Here is a 16,069-nt window from a genome sequence, read left to right on the forward strand (position 1 = left end):
TGGATTCAAACCCGCCACCTTAGGTGTATGTGGCTGGTGCCTTAGCCACTGGAGCCACAGGCGCCGAGCCGCAGTCAGAATTCTGTTAACATCTGAGGGGCTGGTGCTGTGCTGCCCCAGGCCCAGCAACACACGCACTCGGTTCCCTGTTACCCATATACCGCCCCCTTTGCCAGCATGAGCTCCAGTATGTCCTACTGCCTGTAACCAAACACAGCTCTGGTTTACAAAATCATGTCTTGGTAAAGGGCCGGGCTCTGGTGGCCCCTGGGCAGCAAGGCCCGGCTGAGAGTGAGGCTTACCTCCTCCAGGCTGGCATTGCGCCTCCGCAGGCAGAGGCAGGCGGCCACAGTCAAAGCCTCGGCGCAGTCCTCTGGTAGCCCCCCTACTCTCCTTTCCAGGTATTTCTGGCAGATCTCCTGTGCCATCACCTTCTCCACACCAGTCTTCTTGGAGCAGAGCGAGGCAGTGTTGCTTGGAATTTCACTGAGGAGTAAATCTTTCTGCAGGAAGAAGAGTAGAAATGCCCCCCCCTTGAGCTGCAGGGGATCGAGGGGCCATGTGCCCTACCCTCTTCCAGGGTCAGAAAACCAAAAGAATATTTTATAAATAAATGTAAGGGTCCCAGAAGCAAAGAAAACACCTGAACAGTGGAGAATTACTCAATTTCCTACATGCACAGGACATATCATAGTGTACCCACCCCACAAACACAGGCAGTTGCTTCAAAATACCTACTCCTGGGACTAAGACAAACATTAAACAGAACGATGCAACTAAAGCACAGAGGGGACACCTGACACAGAAAACATTCAATAGCCTATCAGTGATAATAAATGATAATTACAGCAGCCTATCATTTACACGGCTCTTACCACACGCTGAGCATCTTACTTTAACTAATAATATCATTTTATTAACAATTGTATAGGAAATCTCTTATGATACCAGCATTTTCAAATGTCGGACTCTGATCATACATATATATATAAAAAACAGGAGATCCACCATATAAATAACATTATGTCTATACTTTTCACACATTTCGTATTTACATAGTATGTAGTGTATACTATTTTGTACTACATAAAGTTCAGGAACGTGAATTATGTATACAACTGAAGATATACCATATAAATAATATTTCTTTACAAATATGTAAGTGTATTTAGTTAGTATAAATAATGTTATATATTTCATGTGTAATTTGGTATATATTTATATATTTGTACATATATGTTACAAATGTATTGTATTAAGTACTTATATTAATTAAATATAAAGAAATTAAAGTAAGGTTGGATGCCTGTAATGCTAGCACTCAGAGGCCAAGGCAGGCACATTGCCTGAGCTCATGAGTTCGAGACTACCATGAACCAGAGCAAGACCCCATCTCTAAACATAGCCAGGAGTTGTGGTGGGTGCCTGTAGCCCCAGCTACTCAGGAGGCTGAGGCAAGGAGATCCCTTGAGCCCAAGAGTTTGAGGTTGCTGTGAGCTGTGATAGCATAGCATTCTACCGAGGGCAACAAAGTGAGACTTTGTCTAAAAAAAAGAAAGAAATTACAGCTTGGTGCCTGTAGCCCAGTGGTTAGGGTGCCAGCCACACACACCAGGGCTGGTGGGTTCAAACCTGGCCTGGGCCTGTTAAACAACAATGACAACTGCAACAAAAAAATAGCTAGGTGTTGTGGCAGGCACCTGTAGTCCCAGCTACTTGGGAGACTGAGGCAAGAGAATCACTTAAGCCCAAGAGTTTGAGGCGGTGAGCTGTGACGCCATAGCACTCTACCAAGGGCAACATAGTAAGCCTTTGTTTCCAAAAAAAAAAGCAAATTAAGGTAATTGTATATAAGTAGTACTACTGATTTATAAGCATAATTATTATAGTGCATTAATCTATTATATCATTATATTAATATTTACATGTATGGTCTATTTATTTGTATAAATAATATTTACATACAAATGTTTCATACATATTGTATTTGTCATATATACATCACATATTACAGTAGACCCTCTAGAGTTGACTACCTCTCTATATTGACCACCTCCTCAAGTTGACCTAATTTTCATAGACCAGACATGCATCACATGTATGTATCAGTACAGTAGGTCTAGTTCCTTATATTGACCACCTCCATTTGTTGACCACTTTGTTACACAGAGGTTCTACTGTATATACATACTTGTATTATTTTTTTTTAGAGATATGTCTTGCCCTGTCATCTGTCACCCAGGCTGGAGTATAGTGACATGCTCATAGCTTAATGGAGCCTCAAATTCCTAGGTTCAAGTGATACTCCTGCATCAGCCTCCCAAGTAGCCAGATTACAGGCGCACACCACTATACCTGGCTAAATTTTTTGTAGAGATAGGGTCTTGCAACTTTGCCCAGGCTGGTCTTGAACTCCTGGGCTCAAGCAATCCTCTCTGCCTCCCAAAATGCTAGGATTACAGGCATAAGCCACTGTGCCCAACCTAAATAATGTTATATGTATATATTTTGTCATTTATATCATAAAACATGTTTTATATACTTACGTATGTTATTACTAAATAAAATAAAAATAAACCTAGTGGGCAAGGGTCAGATTTCTTTTTTTGTTTGTTTTGGGTTTTTTGTTTGTTTTTTTGAGACAGGAGCCTCAAGCTGTCCCCCTGGGTAGAGTGCCATGGCATTTCAGCTCACAGCAACCTCCAACGCCTGGGCTCAAGCGAGTCTCCTGCCTCTGCCTCCCAAGTAGCTAGGACCACAGGCGCCCGCCACAACGCCCGGCCATTTTTCGGTTGCAGCCATCATTGTTGCTTGGCGGGCCCAGGCTGGATTTAAACCCGCCACCCTGGGCGTACGTGGCTGGCGCCCTAGCCACTTGAGCCACAGGCGCCAAGCCAAGGGTCAGATTTCTAATAATTGCCTTGCATGCGCTCTTCCTTTTTTTTTTTTTTTTTTTTTTGCAGTTTTTGGCCCAGGCTGGGTTTGAACCCACCACCTCTGGCATATGGGGCCAGCACCCTACTCCACTGAGCCACAGGCACTGCCCTTTTTTGAGACAGAGTCTCAAGCTGTCGCCCTGGGTAGAATTCCCATGGTGCCACAGCTCACAGCAACCTCAAACTCTTGGCTCAAACAATTCTCTTGCCTCAGCCTCCCAAGCAGCCGGGACCACAGGCACCCGCCACAACACTGGCTATTTATTTATTTTTGTTGTTGTTGCAGTTGTCATTGCTGTTTTTAGCTGGCCTGGGCCAGGTTTGAACCCGGCAGCCTCGGTGTATGTGGCTGGCTCCCTACCCACTGAGCTACAGGCGCCACCAGCTCAGCCTATTTAAAATGTTTCTCTTTTTAAAGAGTATAATGGTATTTAACATTGATAAACCAATAAATAACAAAGTATATTATATACAGATACATAGGTTACTACCATCTGAAACAGAATTAGAAACTGTTAAAAGCAAGTGTGGGGAAGGAATGTTAGAAGTAGCAGCTGACCATTATACTGCCCTAATGAAATGATGGATCTCATCTAGCAACCAGCACGAAGAGACAGTGAGGGTGTGGTCATGCACCCCTTGGAGACGATGAAGATATGGGCAGCTTGAACACAGGCTACCCCGGTGCACAGGGGACCAGAAGTCCCCACCAGAGCCTGCCCACCCAGCTTGTCTCCCATCATAGCGAGATCTCTAACACTGCAGCTGAAGGATCCCAACCTTTTCCTAGGCTGAAGCCACAAGGTATTCAGGTGCCAGCCAGATGTCTTCCCACAAGGATCTGCAGTGCCACAGGGCAATGGGGCTCCTGCCAGTAACAGGGAAACCAAAATACAGAACTGGCTACATTGGAATCCCTATTAGAAAAGAAGGACAAATGGGTAATCTCTAACTCCACCAAAGCTGAAGATGAGCAGACGTGCCAGGCCTCAGGAGGAAGAGGAGCAGGGAGGTGCTGATGCTTCCCCTGCAAGCCTCTTGTCCGTTACAGAGAGGGAGGAGTTTGTATACAAGGTCTGGGAGGGACGTTGGGAGGTCATGTCTATGATGTGCTGCCTGAGTGGCTGAAGGACAATAACTAACCCATCCATTGCCACAGGACACACTCCTTCAGGCTTCTTTCAAGAGCACCTTCCTCGTCCACATCCATCTGGACCCATCTGCTTGCTGTTTTCCTTTCAGGAAATCTAGACCATGCTCAGACCCAATATATACTTCCCGGCCCCTCTGTAGGAGAAGGTGGTTTTGAGGATGTTCTTTTTGGGTGCAATGTTCTGCCTCAGCTTCTCGTGGCTTTTCCGCACTGTTTCTTGCATTCAGAGAAAGTGTCTTGGACTTTTTCCACACTCAATTCTGCAGGATCCCCTACTGATCAGAGGAAGCTCTGCCCCCTGGCTCTCTCCTTCCTTCCTCTGCTTCCCACAGTCAAGGCTCACCTATCTCCCCCTCAAGAGAATCACCTAAGCCCAAGAGCTGGAAGTTACTGTGAGCTGTGAAGCCATAGCACTCTACCAAGGGCGACAAAGTAAAACTCTTGTCTCAAAAAAAAAAAAAAAAAAATAGACAAAAGCCTGACTGTGAACTTAAATAAGTCTCAAACACTAACTGCCAGAGTATAGTAAATATGAGGAACAGAGAAACAAGTGAAGGATATCACAAAGATGTAATAGGCAAAACCCAGAATGTGAGACAAATGACTCACTTTATGCAAAAGTGCATTGACAACTCTGGGAGGCTGAGGCAGGCGGATCGCTTGAGCTCATGAGTTCAAGACCACCCTGAGCTAGAGTGAGACCTTGTCTCTAAAAATAGCTGGGCATTGTGGCTGGTGCCTGTAGTCCCAGTTACTTGGGAGACTTAGGCAAGAGAACTGCTTGAGCCTAAGATTCTAAGAGTCTCAGGTTCCTGTGAGCTATGACACCAAGGTACTCTACCAGGATAAGACAAAGTGAGATTCTGTCTCAAAAAAAAAGTGCAGTGATAGTGAAATTCCATCTCTACAAAAAAATTTTCTAAAAATTAGAAACACACTTATAATCTTAACTACTCAGGAGGCTGAAGTGGGAGGATCACTTCAGCCCAGAGTTTGAGGTTGCAGTGAGCTATGATCACACCATTGCACTCTAGTCTGGGTGACAGAGCAAGACCCTATTTCTAAAAAGGAAAAAAACCCATCTTTATAAAGTAACTTTCAATAAAATTTAGGAAATCTAAATATGGAATGGGTATTAAATGGTATGAAAGAATTAAGGAAATAACTGTATTTTGTGGGTAAAGATATGTCTGGAATTTGCTTCAAAATACAAACATGCAAAAGTTTTGGGGGTACTTAAGAAGAAATAGGAAGGGCAGCGCCTGTGGCTCAAAGGAGTAGGACACCGCTCCCATGTACCAGAGGTGGCAGGTTCAAACCCGGCCCCGGCCAAAAACTGCAAAACATTAAAAAAAAAAGAAGAAGAAATAAGAAAAGCATAATGTAAAAAAAGTGATGGGATAGGCCAGACTTGGTAGCTCGTGCCTATAATCCTAGCACTTTGGGAAGTCAGGGCAGGTGTATTATTGCTTGAGCTCAGGAGTTCAAGACCAGCCTGAGCCAAAACAGGCATAGTGGCACATGCTTGTAGTCCCAGCTACTTGGGAGGCTGAAGCAAGAGTCTGAGGTTGCTCTGAGCTATGATGCCACAGCAGAGCTACAGAGACTCCATATCAAAAAAAAAAAAAAAAGGGGGGTGGCGCCTACGGCTCAAAGGAGTAGGACACCAGCCTCATATGCCGGAGGTAGCAGGTTCAAACCCGTAGACCTGGCCAAAAACTGCAAAAAAAAAAAAAAAAGTGATGGGATAGATATCTGAAGAATCTTTATATTCTTCTTTTTGCTTTCATGTGTTTGAAATTATTCATGATAAAAAGGGTTTTGAAGAAGCAGTCATCCTAGAAAGGAGAGACATGGAGTCCCCACCCTGTGCTGTTGGGTTGTCTAAGCAGTACCTGAACTTAAAATGTTAATAAAATAGTAATTATTGTTATAATTTTTATATAGTAATCTTTTTTTAATATTTTATTTCTTTTTATTTTTTTTTTCGAGACAGAGTCTCACTTTGTCACCCTCAGTAGAGTGCCATGGCGTCACAGCTCACAGCAACCTCCAGCTCTTGGGCTTAGGCGATTCTCTTGCCTCAGCCTCCCAAGTAGCTGAGATTACAGGCGCCTGCCACAACACCCGGCTATTTTTTGTTGCAGTTTGGCCGGGGCCAAGTTCGAACCCGCCACCCTCGGTATATGGGGCTGGCGCCCTACTCACTGAGCCACAGGTGTCACCCCCTTTTTTTGTATTTTAGAGATAGGACCTTGCTCTGTTACCAAGGTATGATCACAGCTCACTGTAACCTTGAACTCCTGGGCTCAAGCAATCTTCCTGCCTCAGTCAGCCTTACAAGTAGCTGAGATAACAGATACATGCCACCATACTTGGCTTTTTTTGTTGTTGTTGTTTTGTTGTAGAGACAGGGTCTCGATATGTTTCCTAGGTTGGTCTCAAACTCCTGGCCTCAAACTATCCTGCTGCCACAGCCTCCCAAAGTCCTGAGATTGATTACAGGCATGAGTACATACCTACCTGGCAATATTATCTGTCTTAATTGTGGAGCTGGTCACATATTGTGTACCTTTGTCAAGATGCATGCCATTCTGTACACCTCAGAAGTTTGAGTTCTACATTTCAGAAGAAATGATAGCGTATGTCCATACAGAGACCCACACAGAGGGGTCTGGCAGCTTTATTTGTAATGGCCCAAAACTGGGTGAATGGACAAACTTCAGCACATCCACACAGAGTAACACCACTCAGCAAGGACAGAGATGAATCACAGCCATGCACAAAGCATATGGATCAATCTTAGAACATATAACTACGCTGAGTGGGAAAGGCCAGACAAAAAGGAGCACATAGGGTCTGGTTTCATTTCTAGGAAACTCCATACAATGTAAGCCTTTGTATAGTGACAGACAGTAGGTCAAAGACAAAGGGAGTAAAAAAAAAAAACAAAGACAAAGCGGGTGGGGTGCCAGGGGTTAGGAGGGTAGAGAGCTCACTTCTGGGGATGGTGATCTTGATGTTCCTGTTCCTTAGTTATTTATTTTAAGAGATGGGGTCTTGCTGTGTTGTCCAGGCTGGAGTGCAGTGACATGACTGTAGCCCATTGTAACCTTGATCTCTTAGACTCAAGTGCTCTTCCCACTTCAGCCTTCCAAACACCTAGGATTACACGTGCATGTAACTGCACCCAGCATGTTTATTGTTTTGATTTAATGATGGTTTCATAGATACACATATGTGGCAAAATTTATTATATTCCATACTTTATCCTCATTATTTATAAATATTTATAAATTTGGCCAAGTGAGGTGACTCACACCTGTAATCCTAGCATTCTGGGAGCCCAAGGTGGGTGGATTGCTTGAGCTCACGAGTTTGGGACCAGCCTGAGCCAAAAGCAAAATCCCATCTCTACTAAAAATAGAAAAACTGAGGCAAAAGGATTGCTTGAACCCAAGAGTTAGAGATTGCTGTGAGCTATGACATCACAACACTCTACCTAGGGGTGACAGCTTGAGACTCTGTCTCCAAAAAAATTACAAATGTATATTTATAAAGTTATTTATAAATAACTTTATAGTATTCCATGGTACATATGATTGTACCATAACTTCTTTTTTTTTTTTTTTTTTGAGACAGAGCCTCAAGCTGTCCCCCTGGGTAGAGTGCCGTGGCCTCACAGCTCACAGCAACCTCCAACTCCTGGGCTCAAGCAATTCTCCTGCCTCCACCTCCCAAGTAGCTGGGACTATAGGCGCTACAATGCCCAGCTATTTTTTGGTTGCAGCCGTCATTGTTGTTTGGCAGGCCTGGGCTGGATTCGAACCCGCCAGCTCAGGTGTATATGACTGGCGCCCTAGCGGCTTGAGCCACAGGTGCTGAGCCATAACTTCTTTTTTTTTAATAAAAAAATTGCAATTACTTAGAAGCATTCAGAATGTCAACAAAACAGCTGCAACTTTTTTTGGCATTTATAGAGTGGTACTCATTTAACAGAACAATAATTATTTCATATAAGCTGCATCAGAGACAACTGAAGATGAAAAAACTATCATCCCCATGTAGGACTAATTTGTGCTGTGCACCAGCAAGAACCTGCTTTAAATTTCCATGCCAATTTACAACCCCCATATTGTCCCAGGCAAGGTTAGTGGCTGTTGAAAATACCACCAGGACAGGGCTAATCTAAAGACACATTCAGTAGTGTGTTAACTATACAAAGAAAGACACTGTACAGTTTAAAAACAAATCTTACACAGCCTTACATTTCAATTTTTTTCTTTAGAAGGAGTTGTGTACAGGGGGGATTAAATGCTTTATAGACAAGAGAAAAAAACTGCGCTAGAACCAACTTATTCATCATCATCTTCTTCTTCTTCATCTTCCTCCTCTTCCTTCTTTTTCTTGCTTTTTTCAGCCTTGACGACTCCCTTTTTCTCTGCATCAGGCTTTCCTGTAGCTCGGTATGCAGCAATATCCTTTTCGTATTTTTCCCTCAGCTTTGCAGCCTTCTCTTCATAAGGCTGCTTGTCACCCGCAGCAGTGTCATTCCACATCTCTCCCAGCTTCTTCGCAACCTCACCAATGGATAGGCCGGGATGTTTTCCTTTGATTTTTGGGCGATACTCAGAACAGAATGAGAAAAAGGCCGAAGGAGGCCTCTTGGGTGCACTGGGATCCTTGAACTTCTTTTTTGTTTCCCCTTTAGGAGGGATATAGGTTTTCATTTCTCTTTCATAACAGGCCTTGTCCGCCTTTGCCATATCTTCAAATTTTCCTTTCTCTTTAGCAGACATGGTCTTCCACCTCTCTGAGCACTTCTTAGAAAACTCTGAGAAGTTGACTGAAGCATCTGGGTGCTTCTTGTGCTCCTCCCGACAATTGTACAAAGAATGCACATGATGACATTTTGCCTCTCGGCTTCACAGGATCTCCTTTGCCCATGTTTAGTTATTTTTCCTCAGCACAGAGTCACCCAGTCCCCAGCCGGCTCTTACCTGCCCCGGCGCTCTGTACCATAATTTTTTTAACCACTTCACCATTGGCATTTTATTTGTCTGCAGTGCTTTACCATCATAAACGATGCCACACCAAACATTGTTGCTCATGTCTTTCCTCACTTGTGTGATGTTTTTCTAGTGTACAGTGAAATTGCTGCATCAGAGGGTACACGCATTTTTCATTTTTATGGAAACCACCAAATGTCCTCAAGAAACTCTGTGGCAATGAACCCTTTCCCAAGCCTGGGGACAGGCTTGTTCCTTTCACCCCAGACAACAGGAAGTGTCAGCAAGCTTTCCTCTCTGACTCAAGTCTTGATTACCCATCAGACTATCTGTACCACAATAAGACATGGTAAAAGATCTTATCTGAGTCTAGGGGAAGAAGGAAAAATGAGATCAAAAAACAATCTTTCATGTTTTTAGAAATCATTAACCAAGGCCAGGTGCAGTGGCTCATGCCTGTAATCCTAGCACTCTGAAGAGGCTGAAGCAAGTGAATTACTTGAGATTAGGAGTTCAAGATCAACCTAAGCAAGAGTGAGACACCGTCTCTAAAAATAGTTGGATGTTGTGGTGGGTGTCTGTAGTTCCAGCTACTTGGGAGGCTGAAGCAAAAGGATCCCTTGAGCTGAAGACTTTGAGGTTGCTGTGAGCTGTGATACCAAGGCACTCTACCCAGGGTTATAGAATGAGACCCTATCTCAAAAAACAACAATAATAAACCTTCCAGAAAATTCTTTAGCAGTGCCTCAAAACCTTCTTCTCCTGTGACACTCATTCAGGAAACCCCAGAAGACGGCTGGGGAATGCATCCTTAGAAAAGTCAGGAGAGGAGAAACCACCCCAAATGGCCCATATTAGAGCTGCCAAAACTGATAACAGGGGCAGAATGAGACTTCAGCAAAGGAACAAGGCATGACCTTCTGAGTCTAGAGGGAGGACATCAGGTTCCTTACTCCAGAGCACATGAGATGCCTTTCCAGCCCAGTCACACACACCCACACACACAAAGTCAGTCTGTTCAATGGCCCCAACACTGGAAAAAGTGTCCCCTCTCAAACTGACAAAGAAGATTAGAGCTTGCACAGGACTTAGAATTCTGCTAAAAATAGGTTTCAATTCCAGTTTTACGGCTGATCTCACTGAGGAACACGAGACAGGTCACATAAGATTGACCTCGGTTTTCTCAATTGCAAAATGGAGATGACATTTCTGAACTCATATGGTTGGTCCACCATGAGAAACAGTCAGGAGAGTGCTGTGCTGAAGACTCAGGCTAGGGACCTGGAGTCAGGAAGACCTGACTCAGAACTCCAGCTCTGACGCTCTGATGCTTAGTAACTCAGGGATCTCAGGCAAATCTGCTTTCCCCCTCGAGATTAACACATTGACCCTTCATGGGGATTTTGAGATGATTTATAAAGATAATGTATAAAGTATCTAACACAGAGTCAGGCTGTGTTATTATGTTTTTATGGGGGGAGGGCTTTCGTTTTGTTTGAGACAGAGTCTCACTATGTTGCCGTTGGTAGAGTGTCATGGCATCACAGCTCACAGCAACCTCAAATTTGGGGGCTCGAGCGATTCTCTTGCCTCAGCCTCCCAAATAGCTGGGACTACAGGTGCCAGCCACAACGCCAGGCTATTTTTTTGGTTGCAGTTGTCATTGTTGTTTAGCAGTCCCAGGCTGGGCTGGAATCAGCCAGCCTCGATGTACGTGGCTGGCACCCCAACTTACTGAGCCATAGGCACTGAGCCTATATTTTTATTTTTTAAATGACTCTGTATATGGGCCAGACATGGTGACTCATGCCTGTAATCCCAGCAATCTAGGAGGCCAAGGTGGGCAGATTGCTTGAGCTCAGGAGCTCGAGACCAGCCTAAACAAGAGTGAGACCCCCATCTCTAAAAAATAGCCACATTGTGGTGGGCACCTGTAGTCCCAGCTACTCAGGAGGCAAGAGAATCACTTGAGCCCAAGAGTTTGAGGTTGCTGTGAACAATGACACCAGGGCACTCTACCCCAGGGTGACTGAGTGAGATTCAGTCTCAAAAAAACCCTCTAAAATGGAAATTATTGCTTTTTATTATAGAAACCTGTTAACGTCTATCAATTTGAGAACAAATTCCAATTGCCTGATATGCAGAAAAGAAATGGATATTCCCTCAATATTCTAAATTCTGTTGTCATTAAAAGGTAATTATTGGCTGGGTAGTGGGGATGGAGGTTCAAGATACCTTACAAAGATGTAAATAAAACCCTGGACTAAGGCCTCGTTAGCATGTATAAATGGCTCTAGTTGAGGTCCCTACCCTCTCTACCCACATAACTGTGCAGCCCAAATGTACCACCCCAGCAGATGTGGCCGGTTCCCATACCAGGTAAACTGGGCTTCGGTTCTTGTCCATAGCAGGGATGCCAGTGAGGACCTCGGCTAACACCTGGAAAAAAGAGAAGATGGAGTTCCCTCAGTTCAGACTTTCATGCAAAAGGTCAGGCAGGAGATTCTGGCCAAGAGAGAAGCTGCTTCTCATTTATAAAGTCTGAGCTCTAGGCCTGGCTCTGCCATTTGCCAACAAAGACACTTGCCCAGAATCCCGGACATGGGACAATCGCTAAACCCTTCCTCCAATTAAAGAGGCCATCCAGCTTCTAGTGAAACTGATAGCAAGGCAAGGAAGATGGAATTCAAAAATATGTGTGTATATATTATCACCCTAAGATTGTTACACACACACACACAAACACACGTAAGTATATATACACTCAGTATTTTTAAAAGATTATTCCACTTAAAAATACATCAGGAATGGCAAGCAGGCAATGTTCTGTTAATCTCAGGGAAAGAAGGAATCCACCTGTCGGTAGGTATCTATTTTATATAGAAAGTCTCAGAAACATCTGTAGCATATTTCATCCACAGGACTTTATTAATATTATTTATTCATGCATGCAGTGATTTTCAACTGGTGTGCTGTGAGGGGATCTTAGATGTGCTGCAAAAATTTTTTTAAATCATTAATTAAATTATTTTAGAAGGAAGGTCAAAGCACAGTAAATATCCTCTTTCTTTTACTCTTATTTATTTATTTATTTGTTTTTTGGAGACACCCTTGGTAGAGTGCCGTGGCGTCATAGCTCACAGCAACCTCAAACTCTTGGGCTCAAGCAATTCTCTTGCCTCAGCCTCCCCAGTAGCTGGCACTACAGGCGCCCACCACCCACACTCAGCTATTTTTAGAGACAAGGTCTCATTCTGGCTCAGGCTGGTCTCAAACCTGTGAGCTCTGACAATCCGCCCGTCTTGGCCTCCCAAGTGCTGGGATTACAGGCTTGAGCCACCACGCCTGGCCCTTATTCTTTTTTTTTCTTTTTTCTGGTCAGCATAATTTAAGTATGCCATGGAAGTTTAACTATAGGTTCAAGAGTACCATGAGATAAAAAAGAAAAGGTTGAAAAACACTGCATTCATGCAACCACTCACAAAAGAAGCACATAGCTCTGTACCCTGAAAGCCACCACAAAATTGACAAACCTGCTGTGAACAGGAATTCTCAGCAGAGATACACAGCGTGGGGGTTGAAGGCTTTATAGTCAGATAGACCTGGATTCAAAAATCGGACTTTCCTCCTTAAATACTCAGGTGATCTTTGGGCAAGTAACTAAAATCTGAACCTCAGTGTCCTCATCTGTTAAATAGGCAGCTAGCAACTGTGAATATTTAAGGAGTGACTAACCCACCCTTAGTGTCAAATCCCTCTCCACAGCCTCTCTTGGAGCAAGTCAGATGAGGGTAACATTTACTGCCAAGAATCCCTCCAAGCATGGAGGAAGCAAAGGATAGGGCTTTGAGAGGACTCAAGCCTCCAGGGCTAATAACAGACTGGCAGTGGCCAAAAGGGGGCAGCAGAGGGCACTCCTGCCTTAAGTGGGACAGGTGCCAATTGAGAAGGGACGCCTGCCCCTGCCAGGAAGGGAGAGGACAGGGCAGATAACAAACATATCCTCTGGGCTCAGCAGCCCTTAGCACAGTGGTTACAGCACCGCCCACATGCACCAAGGCTGTCAGTTGGAATCAGACCTGGGCCAGCTAAACAAGAATGACAACTGCAAAAAAAAAAAAAAGTAGGCAGGCGTTGTGGCCAGAGCCTGTAATCCCAGCTATCTGGGAGGCTGAGGCAAGAGAAACGTTTGTATGAGCTGTGACACCACAGCCCTCTACCAAGGGTGATATAGTGAAACTCTGTCTCAAAAAAAAAAAAAAAAAAAAAAAAATTCAAAAAAAAAAAAAAAAAAAAAAAAAAAGTCCTCTGCCTCTTCCACATGACCGGCTCTGTGCCAGGCCCCTCAAAAGTCATTTAGAGCTCCCCATAGATGGAAGCGAAGTTCAGAATCATTAATCAGTGGCAGGGCTGAGAAAATGGGTGGGGGAGCCAGTCGGTACTCAATGAATGAGGAAGTCAACTGTGACACCAAGAGCTGAGTTAGAAGGTCAAGAGTAAACAGAGATCTGGAGTGAAGGCATGAAGCAGGAATGACAATAGCCACAATAATAATAAAGTTCTTGGTATGTGCAGGGTACTGTGCTAGCCAGTTTATATATATTATCCCATTAACCTCCACATATATCATCACCTTCATCTTACAGAAGATACAATCAAGGCCCAGAGATAGAGAGCTGTGTGCCGTAGATCAGACAGCTGAATGTCACAGCTGGGGACAGGCTAGTGGCCTAGGAGGTCAGTCTGCTGGTTCTTAGGGCAGCAGGAGCTGGGGCTCACCCCACTGACCTTTACTAAGCAATTCAAAGTAAGGCTGAGGGAGGCCAGGAGAGTTGGACAGGCTGGGAGATCCAGGGGAGCAGAATCTGGCATTTGGACAGAGGGAAGTAAATAGCTCTGGACCAAGGCTCTAGTGGCAGAGGGGGACAGACAGGAGATTATAGTCAGAGAGAAGATGTGCAGAGTTCCAGGCCAGAGAGAGAGAGGGCAAGAACTGAGCTGCAGGTGTTAGCACTTGGCTGAGTTCAACAAGACTGTCCCTTTTCTCAGCCAGCATTTTCCGTGTTGAGTTCCTTGGAACACTGATCAGAATAGATAACAAGCGCTCATAGTGAATGACTTTGGAAAACACTGCATGCCCCTCTCTGGAGAATTCACAGTTGCCAGATTAAAGGTTCACTACCATATTAAAAGGTCAAATTAACCTTGTGGTAAAGAAGCCTGCTCAACTGCTCCACCCAGTATTTCCCAAACCTACTTGGCCAGTGATTCCTTTTAACACGTCAGTTCCACAGGGACCCAAAGGGACTGGTCGTCTACAGAAATACACTTGGGAGACTGTTACACTCAGACTACCAGCTCCGGGGGGTGGCACTGTGGTTTAGTTACATTCACATTCCAAGAGCCTCCCACAGAGTAATGACAGGCAGGGATAGGATGGGGGGACAGATGCTGAATGGACAGGGGATGAACAAGCCAGGACAGACAACCAGATGGACAACTGGAAGGCTGGAGGGGATTCAGGAAGTCAGGAGGTGGTATTTGTAGCCTACTAGAATCTGAGTGGCTTTACTTCAAGGATAGGCAAACACTTTCTATAATAGTTCAGGCGACATAGTAAATATTTTAGTCTTTGTGGGCCATATTTAGTCTCTTTCACATATTCTTTTGTTTTTCTTTTTCTTTGTTTTTGTTTTATTCTTTTGTTTTTTTAAGTACTATCCTTTATAAATATAAAAACTATTCTTAGCTCACAGGCAACACAAAATAGGCAGTGGGTAGCTGGGCATTGTGGCGGGTGCCTGTAGTCCCAGCTAGTTGGGAGGCTGAGGCAAGAGAATCACTTGAGCCCAAGAGTTTGAGGTTGCTGTGAGCTATGATGCCACAGCACTCTACCCAAGGCTACAGCTTGAGACTCTGTCTCAAAAAAAAGGCTTGGGACCTATAGCTCAGTAAGCAGGGTGCCGGCCACATACACTGAGCCTGCTAAACAACGACAACTGTGACAAAAAAAAGTAGCCGGGCATTGTGTTGGGCACCTGTAGTCCCAGTTACTTGGGAGGCAGAGGCAGGAGAATTGCTTAAGCCCAAGAGGTTGCTGCAAGCCATGACACCACAGCACTCTACCAAGGATGACATAGTGAGACTCTTGTCTCAAAAAAAAATAGTAGGCAGTGGGCCCTGTCTGGCCCGTGGGCCACAGCGTGCTGGGCTTGCTGCACTTCAACGGAATATATATATGTGCTTCTACTATAACCTATGCTTACAAAGAGCCGCAGGAAGGACATGGGGGTACATGCCCAAGTCAACGCAGGAAGCTCTTACTATGCCATAGCTGAAGATGTCCACCCGCTTTGTCAGCTGCCCCACCCTGATGAAATCTTCTGGAAGATATGCAGCTGATGCCTGGAAAGGGTGGGTCTTCGTCAGGGTGTATTTTGACTTTTTGTTGACAGGACACAGGTGAGCCATTGGGTGAGCCAGCTTGGGAACAAAACTGTGGTCCAACAAGACATTGGAGCTGTGGAAAAGAAAGCAGAGATAAGCTTCTCATCTTCAGCTGGATAACAAGAGATTGCCATGAAGACCCTTTGGGGAAACAACTTAGCAGTGAGCAATTTAGCCCCTACAGGCTGGGGTCCCTGAAAATCCTTCACATGGAGTCTCAGAGCCAGCCCCAACAGGGAAAGGAGGGCCCACTCCCTCTAGTAGATGGGGATGGAGTTAAGATTCAGACTCCTGCCCCCAGAAGGTAGACAAAGAGGTACAGCCTCCCTGAGTCCCACAGATGTCAACCCCATCAGCCTCAGTTCACCAAGCCCATAGGTTATCCTGGCCTGGCTGACGAGCCTAAATGCCAGCACTCTTTGTGGCCTAGATTGTGGGGAATGAGAAAAGCAATAAACATATCCTTTGACCCAGTCATCTCACTCATGAGAGTGAACTCTAAGAAAGTAGCTCAAGTGGCTAAG

At 44.7% G+C, this 16,069-nt stretch overlaps 1 protein-coding gene and 1 pseudogene across 1 annotated transcript in view; both read right to left on the bottom strand.

Moving 5' to 3' along the window:
- Nucleotides 1–16,069, bottom strand: part of IRAK2 (interleukin 1 receptor associated kinase 2) — an 88,630-nt gene that overhangs the window by 7,415 nt on the left and 65,146 nt on the right. Inside the window, exons 9-11 of the mRNA XM_012802492.2 lie at nt 15,423–15,618; nt 11,475–11,537; nt 303–503 (exon numbers count right to left, since the gene is read on the bottom strand). Coding sequence (XP_012657946.1) covers nt 303–503; nt 11,475–11,537; nt 15,423–15,618 — 460 coding nt within the window. The remainder of the gene's footprint in view (nt 1–302; nt 504–11,474; nt 11,538–15,422; nt 15,619–16,069) is intronic.
- LOC100951954 lies at nt 8,445–9,395 on the bottom strand (annotated as a pseudogene).

The sequence above is a fragment of the Otolemur garnettii genome, unplaced genomic scaffold, assembly GCF_000181295.1.
Source record: "Otolemur garnettii isolate 467f Iridium unplaced genomic scaffold, OtoGar3 scaffold00015, whole genome shotgun sequence".
NCBI lineage: Eukaryota > Metazoa > Chordata > Mammalia > Primates > Galagidae > Otolemur > Otolemur garnettii.